This window comes from Myxocyprinus asiaticus, chromosome 22 (genome assembly GCF_019703515.2).
Source record: "Myxocyprinus asiaticus isolate MX2 ecotype Aquarium Trade chromosome 22, UBuf_Myxa_2, whole genome shotgun sequence".
NCBI classification, from domain to species: Eukaryota; Metazoa; Chordata; class Actinopteri; order Cypriniformes; family Catostomidae; genus Myxocyprinus; species Myxocyprinus asiaticus.
In genome coordinates this window covers 6,980,001-6,997,048 of record NC_059365.1, presented here as the reverse complement: position 1 = coordinate 6,997,048, position 17,048 = coordinate 6,980,001, and the positions used below count along the sequence as shown (strand labels likewise).

The 17,048-nt window shown below is 38.9% G+C and overlaps 1 protein-coding gene across 1 annotated transcript in view; it reads right to left on the bottom strand.

Moving 5' to 3' along the window:
* Window positions 1-17,048, bottom strand: part of LOC127412847 (alpha-1,3-mannosyl-glycoprotein 4-beta-N-acetylglucosaminyltransferase B) — a 153,344-nt gene that overhangs the window by 39,438 nt on the left and 96,858 nt on the right. Inside the window, exons 5-6 of the mRNA XM_051649518.1 lie at window positions 10,409-10,455; window positions 9,266-9,379 (exon numbers count right to left, since the gene is read on the bottom strand). Of these exons, the coding sequence (XP_051505478.1) occupies window positions 9,266-9,379; window positions 10,409-10,455 (161 nt within the window). The remainder of the gene's footprint in view (window positions 1-9,265; window positions 9,380-10,408; window positions 10,456-17,048) is intronic.

Below are 17,048 nucleotides of genomic sequence, written 5' to 3'. Positions count from 1 at the left end.
TATTGGAATCATTGTTTTGTCTGATCTGATTGCCAATAATTTTAAAATGTGCTCCGTTGGCTCTTATGCCACCGCCTCTCTCTGAAAGGTTACTGCTTGTAGTCTGGTTTAATGTCCCGCCCACAGTATTATCGGATTAATTATATGTCACGAGTAAATGGCCAATCAACACTGTACTCCGTATTCTTGGGGGAATGGTGGGAGAGAGGAAAGCTGTGAGAGAAAGATGCATCACTGAGAGGACAAGCTGTTTTCAAAAGATAAGAATGCAGATACTGAAGTTGCAATAAACCATCACAATACTCTATGTCAGCAGTCACCAATTAGTGGTTAGATGGGGCAACCATTGTCATGATGTCTTGTGGTCCAGATGGAACAAATCCATGGTTCGGAGTTCCGACCCGGACCGTGAGACATCATGACAACAGTTGTAAATGGAGCTGTATACACCGCAAGCACTCCAGGGAGTAGATAGCACTAATCTTTCAGCGCTATATCCCTGAATATTTTTCTCTAGCACCGAACACGCTTCATTAATGCCTTTTCGCGCTCCGCATACGTTGCCTCTCTCCACCGGCCCGCGACATGAAGTGCTGCAGTAGAGCTGCAGACGTGGTTATTTTTATTTTTTTACTTTGTGATTTTCTACCCTTTTCTCCCCAATTTGGTATGCCCAATTCCCAATGTGCTCTAAGTCCTCGTGGTGGCGTAGTGACTCGCCTCAATCCAGGTGGCAAAGTCTCAGTTGCCTCTGCGTCTGAGACCGTCAATCTGTGAATCTTATCACGTGGCTTGTTGAGTGCGTTACTGCGGAGAATAGCATGAAGCCTCCACATGCACTACGTCTCCGCAGTAACGCACTCAACAAGCCACATGATAAGATGGGTAGATTGACGGTCTCAGAAGCGGAGGCATCCACGCACAACTCACCACGTGCCCCACCGAGAGCGAGAACCACACATTATAGCGACCACGAAGAGGTTACCCCATGTGACTCTACCCTCCCTAGCAACCGGGCCATTTTGGTTACTTAGGAGACCTGGCTGGAGTCACTCAGCACGCCCTGGAGTCGAAGTTGCAACTCCAGGACTGGTAGTCAGCATCAACCCAGCAAGCTATCCAGGCCCCGTCCAGACGTGGTTATTTTAACGACAGTAGACTGTAGCAGAGAAATACAGTGAGCATCTTTCGTTAAAATACACTGCAGAAAATGAAAATGTAGCAGAAACAATGTTCACGTGTCTGATATGACTACGACGGTTCAGCTAAGCAAGGTTTGTGACAGGACTATTTATCATGGTTCCAGAGTGCCTTTAGACTAGAAATGATTTTTTCCCCATCTAAAATTAGCATTATTTATCAACATGTTTTGAGCTTATTGATAATAAAAAGAGATTTTTGTTTTCATTTTGTGAAAATTAATCAGAGATAACATAATTTCTGGCATGGATGGCAAGAAAGACAACCAAAACTTTAAAATTACGAGTTCTCTGCTTATGGTGAAAAACATTTCCATTATTTGATAGTCAGCCCCTTTATACTTAACGATAACAGTTAGGAATATATTTAAGTAATTTAAGTAAATAAATATTTTAGAGGAATATACCAGCTTTGTAGGTCCATACAATGCAAGTGAATGGTGATCAGACCTTTGTAGCTCCAAAAATCACAAAAAGAAAACATAAAAGTAATCCATATGACTTCAGTGGTTGAATATATCTTCAGATGCGATATGATAGGTGTGAAGTCAATTTTTTAATTTAAATCTCCACTTTCACTTTCAAATCCAAAATCATACGAATTAAATGCCGATATGTTTTTACCTAGCTGATAAGTAAACCATACTATTTCTGTAGTTTTCTACAGTGTTAAGTAGTAATTGGATTTATAATGGTAGTTACTATCATAACACAAGCCTCTCTTTGTTTGTCTCTATTTTACATACACAGATAAACACATACAAATTCAGTGAGCAGTCCCAGTTCCTGTGCAACATGCCCTAAAGGAAGAGCATCAGTTAATTACCCTTTACAAATTCTGATCTGTTCAACAACACACACACACACAAGTTAAAAACACATGGTGAGCCCCTGACATGAAACTCTAGATATAATAAACTGTTTCTGTGTGTCTGTTCTTCTCCAGACCAGACTGGAGGTATGATAAAGAACCATTGGTTGTAAGGCCTATGTCACACTGTATGTGTTAGCAGCGCTTGGTAGTTTCACCACCCACATATTCAGGTTACAGCATTTACACTGCATGCGTAAGTAGTACAGTGGTGTGTAGCTACTCTCTGTGGACTGTCATACAGATGGCATCTTTGTCTCTATGTGTACAGTATGTGTGAAATGCTTAGCATTTCATTGGGGTTTTAGATGATACAGCTGTCCAACATTGACAATTCAAATGAAACGCACACACAAACTAACTCAGCCACACCATGACACGATTAAAACCCAATTGCAATGCTTGTAAACTCATTTCAGTTTTTACAGATTGGTCTAAGCAAATCTTTAAGCACTTAAATGCAGGATTTCATTCACTGTAATGGAAAATATATGCCGTTCTTTTAATACCCCAATAATACTGTGTAAGACTGATTGTGACCTGCACTCACCGCACCAAAAATGTAAACAAATATTGAGACATTTGGATAAACATCTACATGTGGAACAACAGAGTAATTCATCTTCGAAGTACAAACATCAGCTGTTAGCATTTTTTGTTTTGTTTGATTCTTTTAAAACAGGCTAGCTGTGCATTTTAAACATTTAAAAACCATGTTAATTGAACACAGCAATATACAGTATCAGTTTGACATGCTATACTTCATATAAAACAGTTTTAAACTACAATTCGAAATATTTAATATATATTTAATATTAATTTATTTTAATTTAGAAATATACTATGTGTGTGTGTGTGTGTATATATATATATATATATGTGTGTGTGTGTGTGTGTGTGTGTGTGTGTGTGACGAGGAGGAGGGCATGGCCGGGCCGTAACGATGGACACCCCAATCTGAATCAGCCCAATCAGCGGGAGAGGGATAAAGAGGAGCCAGGACGCCAGATTGAGAGAGAGAGAGAGACGCACACGGCCAGACGGGGGTCTGTGTGTTTGTTTGTTTGTTTACTTGTTTTATTTATTTATTTATTTTTTTGCTATTTTATGCCTTTTTTTGACAGTGAAAGTGGAGAGAGATAGGACACATGGGGAAAGAGAGTAGGGGAATGACATGCAGCAAATGGTTTGGCCAGCCATGAAACGAACCGGGGACTCGCTGCTCATGGCATTTGCGCCCATGTGGTATGTACCCTAACCACTCGGCTATTGGATCGCCCTTTTTAAGTTGATTTACATCATTAAAAGTTTATGTTGGCTGTTCTGCTGGTTCCTGCCTCCTCCTTGCCCATCCTTTACTCGTTACATTGGTGCTGAAACCCGGAAAGGTGGAGGGATGCACTGTCGTGTAGCCCTCGCCACTGTCATCCGCCAGGAAGCGGAGAAGCCGTTACCGTCCACCAGGGGACGGAGGACTCACTGTCCCCTCATCTCTCCCAGAGCTCCAGAGAGCAGGGAAAACCTGCCGGCAGAAGGACGGACGGAAGGGCAACACCTCCCCTCCAGAAAGGGAGGAGTACGTCATGCTGGAGGTTTCCCCAGCCTGAATCAGGCGGCAGAAGAGTGTGACGAGGAGGAGGGCATGGCCGGGCCGTAACAACGGACGGCCGGTGCTGAATCAGCCCAATCAGCAGGAGAGGGATAAAGAGGAGCCAGGGACGCCAGTTAAAGAGAGAGAGATGCACACACACGGACGCACTGTCTGTGTGTTTTATGTTATGTTTAAGTTTGTTTATGTCATTACATTTATGCTGACTGTTCTGCCGGTTCCCGCCTCCTCCTTGCCCATCCTTTACTCGTTACAATATATATATATATATATATACATATACACACTACCGGTCAAAAGTTTTGAAACACTTACTCATTCTTTATTATAATATTTTTTTCACATTTTAGAATAATAGTAAAGACATTAAAACTATGGAATAACATAAATGGAACTATGGGAATTATGTTGTGACTAAACAAAATCCAAAATAAATCAAAACTGTGTTATATTTTAGCATCTTCAAAGTAGTCACCCTTTGTCAGACTTTTTTATTAAATTTTAGTTTTATAATGAAATAAATTAATATGGTGGCACAATTATATTTTTGTCTACAAAACTCATTTCAAACATTTAAGCATATGCCTTCAGATCAAAAGATTTTTAAGATCATGAGAAACATTTCAGTCAAGTGTTTCAAAACTTTTGACCGGTAGTGTGTGTGTGTATATATATATATACAGATGCATCTCAATAAATTAGAATGTCGTGGAAAAGTTCATTTATTTCAGTAATTCAACTCAAATTGTGAAACTCGTGTATTAAATAAATTCAGTGCACACAGACTGAAGTAGTTTAAGTCTTTGGTTCTTTTAATTGTGATGATTTTGGCTCACATTTAACAAAAACCCACCAATTCACTATCTCAAAAAATTAGAATACATCATAAGACCAATAAAAAAAAACATTTTAGTGAATTGTTGGCCTTCTGGAAAGTATGTTCATTTACTGTATATGTACTCAATACTTGGTAGGGGCTCCTTTTGCATTAATTACTGCCTCAATTCGGAGTGGCACGGAGGTGATCAGTTTGTGGCACTGCTGAGGTGGTATGGAAGCCCAGGTTTCTTTGACAGTGGCCCTCAGCTCATCTGCATTTTTTGGTCTCTTGTTTCTCATTTTCCTCTTGACAATACCCCATAGATTCTCTATGGGGTTCAGGTCTGGTGAGTTTGCTGGCCAGTCAAGCACACCAGCACCATGGTCATTTAACCAACTTTTGGTGCTTTTGGCAGTGTGGGCAGGTGCCAAATCCTGCTGGAAAATGAAATCAGCATCTTTAAAAAGCTGGTCAGCAGAAGGAAGCATGAAGTGCTCCAAAATTTCTTGGTAAACGGGTGCAGTGACTTTGGTTTTCAAAAAACACAATGGACCAACACCAGCAGATGACATTGCACCTCAAATCATCACAGACTGTGGAAACAACACTGGACTTCAAGCAACTTGGGCTATGAGCTTCTCCACCCTTCCTCCAGACTCTAGGACCTTGGTTTCCAAATGAAATACAAAACTTGCTCTCATCTGAAAAGAAGACTTTGGACCACTGGGCAACAGTCCAGTTCTTCTTCTCCTTAGCCCAGGTAAGACGCCTCTGACGTTGTCTGTGGTTCAGGAGTGGCTTAACAAGAGGAATACGACAACTGTAGCCAAATTCCTTGACATGTCTGTGTGTGGTGGCTCTTGATGCCTTGACCCCAGCCTCAGTCCATTCCTTGTGAAGTTCACCCAAATCGATTTTGCTTGACAATCATAAGGCTGCGGTTCTCTTGGTTGGTTGTGCATCTTTTTCTTCCACACTTTTTCCTTCCACTCAACTTTCTGTTAACATGCTTGGATACAGCACTCTGTGAACAGCCAGCTTCTTTGGCAATGAATGTTTGTGGCTTACCCTCCTTGTGAAGGGTGTCAGTGATTGTCTTCTGGACAACTGTCAGATCAGCAGTCTTCCCCATGATTGTGTAGCCTAGTGAACCAAACTGAGAGACCATTTTGAAGGTTCAGGAAACCTTTGCAGGTGTTTTGAGTTGATTAGCTGATTGGCATGTCACCATATTCTAATTTTTTGAGATAGTGAATTGGTGGGTTTTTGTTAAATGTGAGCCAAAATCATCACAATTAAAAGAACCAAAGACTTAAACTACTTCAGTCTGTGTGCATTGAATTTATTTAATACACGAGTTTCACAATTTGAGTTGAATTACTGAAATAAATGAACTTTTCCACGACATTCTAATTTATTGAGATGCACCTGTATATATATATATATATATATATATATATATATATATATATATATATATATATATATATACATATATATATAATTTAAAAATATTTCTAAATTCATTATATATTAAACATATTACAGTATCAAGAAAAAGTATGTGAACCCTTTGCAATTAGCTGGTTTTCTACGTTAATTGGTCAAAATGTTAAAGTCACAAGTATAGACAAACACAATGTGCTTAAGCTAACAACACACAAACAATTATAATCTTTCATGTCTTTATTGAACACATCCCATTAAATATTCACAGTGCTGTGGAAAAAGTAAGGGGACTCCTGGATTTAATAACTGGTTGATCCTCCTTTGGCAGCAATAACCTCAACTAAGCTTTCCGATAGCTGCAGATTAGACCTGTACAACGTTCAGAAGGAATTTTGGACCATTCTTCTTTAAAGAACTGCTTCAGCTCAGCCATATTCTTAGGTCATTCCACAGCATCTCTATCGGGTTAAGGTCTGGGCTCTGACTGGGCCACTGCAAAAGGTGGATTTTCTTTTTTGAAGCCATTCTGTAGTGGATTTACTTTGATGTTTAGGGTCATTGTCCTGCTGAATCACCCAACTTCTTCTGACCATCAGCTGGCACACAGCCATCCTGACAGTATCCTGTAGGATATCTTGATAAACTTGGGAATTCATTTTGACCTCTATGATGGCAAGTGGTCCAGGCCCCGAAGAAGCAAAGCTTGATACTCACTCTACTGTACTTCACCGTTGGAATGATGTTTTCATGTTGGTATGCGGTACCCGTAGTGCTGCACATTCTTCCCAAACAATGAAACCATAGTTTCATCAGTCCACATAACATTTTCCCAGTAGCATTGTGGAGTGTCAAGGTGGTCTTCTTCAAACTTCAGACACACAGCAAGATTTTTGTTGGAAAGCAGTGGCTTCCTTTGTCCTTCGTTGTGTGCTGCCATAGACACCATGCCTGTTTAATGTTTTCCGTATAGTAGACTCATGAACAGAGATGTTAACCAGTTCCAATGATTCCTTCAAGTCTTTAGCTGTCACTCTAGGGTTCTTTTTTTACCTCATTGCGCATTCTGCGATGTGACCTTTGAGTCATCTTGGCTGGATGGCCACTTCTAGGGAGAGTATCCACAGTATTAAATCGTCTCCATTTAAAGACAGTTTGTCTAACTGTGGACAGATGAATATCTAAGCTCTTCAGATAACTTAGTAATCCTTTCCAGCTTTATACAAAGCAACAATTCTTGATTGTAGGTCTTCTGAGATCTCTTTTTTGCGAGGCATGGTCCACATCAGCAGACGCTTCTTGTGAATAGCAAACTCAAAATGTTACAAGTCGAAGTAGCTCTAACTCACACCTCCAATCTCATTTCATTAATTGGATGCCAGGTTTGCCAACTCCTGACTCTAATTAGCTTTTGTTGATGTCATTAACTTAGGGATTCACATAATTTTTCCAATCTACACTGTGAATGTTTGAATGATGTTTAAATATGTACAAGAACAATACAATAATGTGTGTGTTATTAGTTAAAACAGATTGTGTTTGTTCATTATTGTAACATAGATGGGTTAGATCATCAAACCAGATTTTAAGACCAATTTTTCCATGAATGCAGGTAATTCTAAAGGGTTCATATACTTTTTCTTGCCACTGTATATTGTATATGGAAACCTAAAATGGATTTGAATTTTTGTAGGCTGATTGGCTATTGGTTTGTATGTTTGATAGATAATTCATTTATCTTCCTGTCTGATATAGCATCAATCCATTCATCAGTGTGCTCTGGGTTGGACTGGTTGGCCTGATGTGATCCGACAGGCCTCGAGCACAAACAGCCATTCATTAACGTATATATTCCCATTAGTCTCCTCTGTCTCAGCAGTTTATTTTAGGAGAATGTGAAAGTAATGTACCAGTCCAGAGAGAAGCAATTCAGTTTCACTATAGAGAAAGCAGTGATTGTGAAACCGACTTATATGGGGTTGTGTGTAACATGTTGATTTGGAAATGTGTTTATTCTTGGCTCAAGCTCCCAGCACTCGCACAAATGGCTGAACTCGCTGTAACTACAATGTTACAGAAGATCTCACAAGTCCTATAGAGCATAAACTTTGGGGCTTCAACAGTGAGCAGTCACTGTTGCACTCTTTGAAGATGATCAGGATATTTTCCACAACTCTCTCTGTATTCTAAAAGGATTGCTGCATTTCAAGTTGTCATTATATGAATTGAACTTGATGAAATTGCAATTATAGAAGATTGCCACCTCTATTTTTGTAGGACACACCCCCAACTGAAAAAGGGTGTGTGAGAGATGCTTTATTCAGCAGAACTGATGTGACAGGCTGTAGATAAGCAGTCTGTGTGCGTGTTTGTGCTACAGTGACTTCCTGATGTTTAGCTGTGCATTTGTGTGTGTTGTGTTAATTAAACTGAGCTGACAGAACAGAGATGCGCCAAGTTTGTGTATGCGTGTGCTCATGAATAAGGCATAAAGAAGACTGACCCTCAGGGAGCATCTCTCACACATTCACACACACACACACACACACACACACACACACACACACACACACACACACACACACACACACACACACAAAGCATATTTAAGTTCTCTCTCTCGGTTCCTTGTTGACAAAAACAGTAGAGAACATTTTAAACAAAAGGACCGAAACATAGTCGATGCGGCAAATACGGAAACTCAGACACTTTTAGCTACACAAGCTTGATTTCACATGTCGTTATATTTCGAAAAGTGTCCAAGTGCAAATCGTAACACAATGCAAGTGCGCGTTGCATTCTTTGTGTTGCCACAAGGGGTGCTACAGCGGTCATTAGGGCAAACTATCTTCCTCTACAGTCAGGTTAATTAGGGCAGTGGTGGCTCAGTGGTTAAGGCTCTGGGTTACTGATCAGAAGGTCGGGGGTTCAAGCCCCAGCACCGCCAAGATGCCACTGTTGGGCCCTTGAGCAAGGCCCTTGACCCTATCTGTTCCAGGGGTGCCGTATCATGGCTGAGCTGGGATATGTGAAAAAAAGAATTTCACTGTATATGTGCAAATGTATAATGTGTGATAAATAAAATTAATAATTAATATAATTAATTAAATTACATGATCAATGACACAAATGTGCTTAATTTTTCTAAACAGAAACAGTGCAGAAACCTAAATATTATTTCTTGTTGTGTCATAAATTTCCATAGTTTCCAGGTTTAAATTGAGAATTTCTTTCTTTAAAGATTTTCCCAGAACGTCCCAAAAACATTAATTCCTCACACATACACACTCAAGGGTTTTTGTGTACAACAGTCATATTACCTGACTCGTTCTTTAGGGTCACCAAATGACTCTTTGAGGTGAGAGAAGTCTGGATAGAAATGGACTGAGGGAGAGATGATCTCCAAGAGACCGGACTGAATCTCTCCCGGAAAGCTGAAACAAAGACAGACAGAGAGAGAGAGATGCTTACTACTGTATGTAGTGTAGAAGGTATTAACATATTAATAATTTACTCACACTCATGTCATTCCAAACCCATATGACTTTCTACTGTGAAACACAAAAGGGGAAGTTTAGTAGAGTATTCACACTGTTCTTTTCCACACAATGAACATAAATGGAGACTGGTGACGTCAAGTATATTGAATATGTGGATGTGTAATTTTTGTAAATTTCAGTCTGTTCCTCAACCTAAGCTATATTGCATAGCTTCAAAAGACTTGAAATATAGCACACTAGTCATATGGATTACTTTTGTGGTAATTTAATATTGCTATTTTTCATTTTTGGAGCGTGACAGCCCTAGTCCCCATTCACTTTCACTGTACAGAAAGAGCAGCGTCAGCATTCTACAAAACATCTTCTTTTGTAGAAAGAAAAACAGACAGATTTGGAACGTCATAAGGATGTGTAAATGACAACTAAATTCTCATTTTTGTGTGAACAATCTATGTAATGTCAGAAAACTTGATGGCGAAACCTTTTAAATATATTCAAGGGCTCACATATCATAAATATTAATCATATACATATCAAAATGGACATTCAAAAAATGTCTAAATGTCTATTTTATAAAATCACATCAGCAATGTTTCTGTAAAAAATTACACATAAAACTTAAAAAAAAAAAAAAAAAAAAAAGGTTATACAGAAATAACAGACACATAAATGGGAACCAACACAAGCACAGATCTGATCAAGCACACACAAAAATGTCCCTGTGTGTCTTTGCAGAAATAATCAGCAGAAACGCAAGCACATGACTAATGTGGGACAGACAGAATGGAGCAGAGGAACTCTGATACCCGGAGGAATGGATTTTCCCCTCGCTTTTTTCTGCTATTGTCCTCAAAAAACCTGTGGAAACGTCTGCCAGCACATGCACACATGGGATCACACACAAATAAACACAACTCAACCAGACCACTTCCATAGCAATAATAAAAAAACGAGTGTACTTACAGGCGCTTAAGGTTGTCAGCAACACTATTTGCATATTGTTGGTCCGTCTGCAAAAAAAAGCAAAGCAATAGTTGAAAGCAAGAGTCACAAACAACAAAATCTTTCCTAAAGAATAATCTTTCACCTTAGACCTGGAGATGGTTTGTGTTTAGTGGAGTTTGAAGTTGTATTTATGGCTAGTTCTCATGTCCTGACTTTGGTTAAAAAAAAAAGAAAAAAAAAAAAAGAAGATAATAAAGTCTTTATAGAGTTAAGAGATAAAGTACTTTTAAAGCACTTTCCTTTAGAAAACAGCAGATGGATTGCACTGTTTATTTCAGACTCTTTCAGATGATTTATTTCAGAAGTTTTTTTTAAGATAAATTCTGTATACATGGGTCTCAAAATGTATTTGAACATTTAGCACCTTAAAATACTGAACAAACATTTTCAATTTCAGTTTCACCTGTTGTTGCAATTTCGAAATGTCTCAGAACACAACACATAAAGTAACACAAGTATGTGTTGTATTCTCAGCATTGTTGGATCAGGCTGGTCTTGTTTGTGGATTTTAGAGGGGTTTTGGAACTTGGGATGACCATCTTGGCAAGGCAAAAATACCAGTTAAACCATCCTGGCCAAGCTGAAAGACCATTTATATCAGATTAAACCAAATGAAGGTGAGCTAAACCAGGCTGAAAGACCATGTAGACCAGCTTAAACCAGCTAAAACCAGCTTGGCTAGGCTAAAAAGATTATTTAGACCAGCTTAAGCCAGCTAAGACCAGCTTGGCTAGGCTAAAAAGATTATTTAGACCAGCTTAAACCAGCTAAAACCAGCTTGGCTAAGCTAAAAAGATTATTTAGACCAGCTTAAGCCAGCTAAGACCAGCTTGGCAGTCCAGTAAGACCAGCGAAAACTTACTGAAGACCTGCTTGGCCAGGCTAAAATGCCAGTTAAACAATCTTTAACCAGCTAAGACCAGCTTGGTCAGGCTGAAAGACCATTTAGACCAGCTTAAACCAGATGAAGACTAGCTTGGCCATGTTAAAACACCAGTTAGACCAGCTTAAACTTGCAGGTTCGCACTTTAGCACATCAGGAAAATCAGACCTTTCCTGTCCAAATATGCAGCACAGCTCCTGGTCCAAGCTCTGGTCATCTCAAGACAGGACTACTGTAATGCTCTATTAGCCGGCCTCCCAGCTAGCATGATTAAGCCACTGCAGATGATCCAGAATGCAGCAGTGCATCTGGTCTTCAATCAGCCAAAGAGGGTTCACGTCACCCCACTTTTGATTTCACTTCACTGGTTACCTTTAGCTGCCACATTAAATTCAAGGCTTTGACTCTTGCCTTCAGGAAAATTGCATAGAGGCACGATCATGCACCTTCTCTTTTGGAATGAGCTTCCAAGGCCAGTTAGGCCAGTGAAAACTAGCTAAGACCAGCAAACCAACTATTTTTCTTTTATTTTTGTGAAATGTTTTGTCTGATAAGTGTGTTTGTGTTATCGAACTTTAAAATAATTGCCACTTGGTTTGTAAATGCATTGATATTCAGACATTTCTAAGTATGACTTCAGTGTTCAAATGGGACCACTCTATTTAAGAGCTGTTTTTGAAGTACTATAAATGCACCACATTGTGCCTGATGGAGCCAGTACTGCAATAAAACTCAAGAACACAGACAGAGGTTATAATGTGCGGATACAGACGCTGTGTCTAGGCCAAATTAAACCATCCTTGACCTGCTGGACACATCAAATCCTCATTTATTGCCTCAGATCTCTTAGGACCAAGTCATTGTTTTTAAACTACAGGAGAATCTACTGACACAGAGGAACACAATGACTGACAGATGTCAAGGAAACATCTGGAGCAACTTTAAAGTTTATTTTCCAGAGAAATGAGAAGGGCAGCTTTTGCAGACAAACAGGAAGCTTGGAGAAAGTGACACATCCCGAGATAAAAAATTCTGACCTGTTTACTGTAATAGTGCCAGGCAAGTTCACAGGGCCCAAGACAAAAGTTATATGGATGGATCTCCTTCCCAGGTCTAATGAGTAAACCTTAGTGGGCTTCCCTCATCAAAGGGCCCAGGAAAAAGTACTTAGATGTCCCCTGGATGAGTTACATGTTGGGTTAGGGGTTTGTTTAAATCTTTAACCCCAAGTACATATGAGCAACATATGCATTTAAAAGAAATGGCTTAACCAATGATTTCCTGAGAAAAATCTACATACAGTAACTTCTTTTCTAGAATTTCACTTGGACTTACAGTATCTGATGTTGTGAATAACTGAAACGGACTGGCATGTATCTAATTTGTTTCTGCAAAGTACTGTATGTGCTTACTGTATATGCAATTCAGTCAGTTTGAATATGAATAAATAAACACAGGCGGAATAAGTTGAAGACTGAAACGGACAGGAAACAATAAGAAAAAAAGACAAGAAAAAATAGTGACAGAGAGCTAGAAATAGTACACTGCAAAAAAATATTTTCTTACTCAACATGATACATTATTTGAGTAGCAACATTGTGTACAATATAATAAATTAATAAGAATAGTTTTCAGAGAAATCTAATTAAGATGAATTAAGTTTATTTTCTTACCCCATTGGCAAATTGTTTTTTGTTGTTATTTTTATTATCTTGCTTTAAGCATAAACTCACTAAATTTTGTTAGATTTATGTTTAAATCAAAATAAAGCAATTTAGCAATAGGGTCAGAAAAATCTTTAACTTATCTTACATTTTTCTCTCTCTCTCTCTTCTTTGGATATTTAGATATTTTTTACTGGAGAACAAGACAAAGCAAATTATTAAGAAAACAGTTTTACTTCAGGACCAGAGCATGTGAGCGGAGCGGTGATAATTTCACCTGAGCAGAGAGCGCCTTTTTGAAGATTCCGCTCCGCTCTCTCAGGCCGCTCGGTGCCGCTCGCTCAACTCAGAATGTGCTTCGTGATATGCTGGTTTGGGAATCTGCGAAATAAGCAGTAGGCCTGATGTTATGTAGTTCTAACATTGTTTTAGTGAATTTGCAAACCTTATAACCTAAATAAATGCAAATTATAAATCAAAGCTAGAATGAGGAAATCGAATAGGACTGTGAAGAGACCGTGAGAATTACAATAGCAAATATTCCTTTTGGAATAGTACGCGTCACATTGCCAGAGAGCACGAGGATGTGCTACGTGAACATGGTAGCACAGCAAAAGGTGAGCTAGTAGGCTACATTACTATTCGATAATACATTAATAGATAAGTAATGCATCTTGTTGTTTTGCCATCATGTTAGTGCAGCTGCCAGCTAGACGCAAGCCCGGTTCTACAGGGTTGCGAACGTTAGAGGACCCTCAACTGAATATGTAAGCTTAATAATACTGTATATTGGCAAAGCATTTTTCCTTGAATCCCGGCGAACATACACTAAAAATTCCTGCGTCAAAACCAATAAACATGTATGATCTTGCAGATCAGTGTGTCCTAATTTGCAGGCGCAGCATTCTGCTTTCATGCCTCTATTGTACATTTGAGCATTTGATTGGTAAAGATTTCCGCTCTCGCATAGAGAATTTCATAGCGGAATTATCTCTTGCTTTCGATTTCTGCTTCGAGATAAAGTGGCACATAACTGCTGATCAGTTTCCCAAAGCCAAATCCACACCTTAAAAACACTGACGCTAGATTAGCGTTTGCAGATAACACCTTCCGACATCACTTGCTGCATTCATGCGCAGAGAAAAAAGCTATAAATGATTGTACATTCGAAAAAAAAACTTTTCTTAAATGAAGCCAGTGTAATTAGTGAATTAAATAATTGTTATTTGTTTTAGGATCATTAAACATGATTTCATCTAATATATATATATATATATATATATATATATATATATATATATATATATATATTGGACAAAATCTCACTTTATGCAGGACAAATATTTTTTATTTGTTAAATCCATGGTTAAACCCTGCTGTACATATAAAGAGTGCATGCACAAGACATGATCGTTTGACACATATAAAGTCCAGATTCACTTTATAATGCTTTAAAAATATCAAGGAAAAACAAAAGGGGGCACATGATATCTACTAATATAATAATTATTCTATAAATAACCACAGTCCTTTAGACTGCATATGATTCGTACATATACAATTGTAGTGAATATTAATAAAGCAACAACACTGAAAAAGAGAAAAACATTCAACGCTGTTTTCTGGATAACTTAATACACCCTTTAAAACTGAACACAAAATTAGGATGAGAAATTGGTCATTTAAATTTACAGACCCAAAGTCTGATAGCATTAAATCAGAAACACATTAATGTATCAAATATATAATCATTCCATGGAGAAAACTGAAAAACAATTATGAATTTCACTTTTACCTGCAATATTCTTCCTGGTACCAGTCAATGTTAACATTATTGACATAAAGGACTCGAACAAATGTTAAAGTTGAAAAGAGTGTAGTTTTCTGGGTCGGTTGTATCACTCAGGTCCAGTTTAAAATTTGCGCGTATGCGAGTTTCCGTGCCAACGCCCATATGTTTTATCACTTGTAGAGGCGTGTTTGATGACTTGTTTCAAGTAAATAATAATAATAATTTAGAACTACATTTTTTTTAAAGGTATTATTTGAAGATATTCAGTGACATGTGCTAACAGAGAAATATTTGACTGATTGCAAATGATAATGAAGGTCTGGTAGACCCGATTATCTAACAGCAGTTGTAAAGCAGTCCAAAATAAACAGCAAGATTTTATATACAAAAACACAACAATACAATCACATAATTTCAGATGTGTACATTACTAATCATTTGATAATTGAATAAATGTTGGCCTATAGTCTATATTTCACCCAGAGGGGTTCCTTACCCCATGTGGGCAAAGGGGCAGTTGCTTGGGGCACTGTAGCTACCCCGTGTACGTGCTTGGAACCAAGTATACTACAGAGACATTTAATGTCGGAGCAGGATTTGAGCGAATGCTTTTTTACCGGTGAGCGTGAGCGGTACTTGAGCAGAGCATTAGCTTGGCCCATGAGCGGCTGAGTGGAGCGCACACGCATGAGCGGGTTATTGAGCGGAATGTCACACCGCTCCGTTCGCATGCTCTGTTCAGGACCCAGAATTTACATTGGGCATCAAGTAGTGATCCAACTGAATTTTAAATGAAAATATTTATAAATATATTTAAAAAAATTATATATATATATATATATACTCTGAGCAAAAAAAGAAACGTCCCTTTTTCAGGACACTGTATTTTAAAGATAACTTTGTAAAAATCCAAATAACTTTACAGATCTTTATTGTAAAGGGTTTAAACAATGTTTTCCATGCTTGTTCGATGAACCATAAACAATTAATGAACATGCACCTGTGGAACAGTCGTTAAAACACTAACAGCTTACAGACGGTAGGCAATTAAGGTCACAGTTATAGAAACTTAGGACACTAAAGAGACCTTTCTACTGACTCTGTAAAACACCAAAATAAAGATGCCCAGGGTCCCAGCTCATCTGCCTTAGGCATGCTGCATGGAGGCATGAGGACTGCAGATGTGGCCAGGGCAATAAATTGCAATGTCCGTATTGTGAGAACAGCCTAAGACAGTGCTACAGGGAGACAGGAAGGACAGCTGATCATCCTCACAGTGGCAGAACACATGTAACAACACCTGCACAGGATTGGTACATCCGAATATCACACCTGCGGGACACACAATCCCTCCATCAGTGCTTAGACTGTCCGCAATAGGCTGAGAGAGGCTGGACTGAGGGCTTGTAGGCCTGTTGCAAGGCAGGTCCTTACCAGACATTACCGGCAACAACGTCGCCTATGAAGATGCCTATGACTCGTCCCAGTTCCAGTCACCAAAATAATTTATTTCAGCTTTTATTTCTTTCATCACATTCCCAGTGGATCAGAAGTTTACATACACTTTGTTAGTATTTGGTAGCATTGCCTTTAAATTGTTTAACTTGGGTTTTGGGTAGCCTTCCACAAGCTTCTCACAATATGTTGCTGGAATTTTGGCCCATTCCTCCAGACAGAACTGGTGTAACTGAGTCAAGTTTGTAGGCCTCCTTGCTCGCACACACTTTTTCAGTTCTGCCCACAAATTTTCAATCGGACTGAGGTCAGGGCTTTGTGATAGCCACTCCAATACTTTGACTTTGTGGTTCTTAAGCCATTTTGCCACAGCGTTGTATGTATGCTTGGGGTATTTGTCCATTTAGAAGACCCATTTGTGACCGAGCTTTAACTAATTGGCTGATGTCTTGAGATGTTGCTTCAATATATCCACATTATTTTCCTTCCTCATGATGCCATCTATTTTGTGAAGTGCACCAGTCCCTCCTGCAGCAAAGCACCCCCACAACTGATGCTGCCACCCCCATGCTTCACGGTTGGGATGGTGTTCTTCGGCTTGCAAGACTCACCCTTTTTTCTCCAAACATAATGATGGTCATTATGGCCAAACAGTTACATTTTTGTTTCACTAGACCAGAGGGCATTTCTCCAGAAAGTAAGATCTTTGTCCCCATGTGCACTTGCAAACTGTAGTCTGGCTTTTTTATGGCAGTTTTGGAGCAGTGGCTTCTTCCTTGCTGAGCAACCTTTCAGGTTATTTCG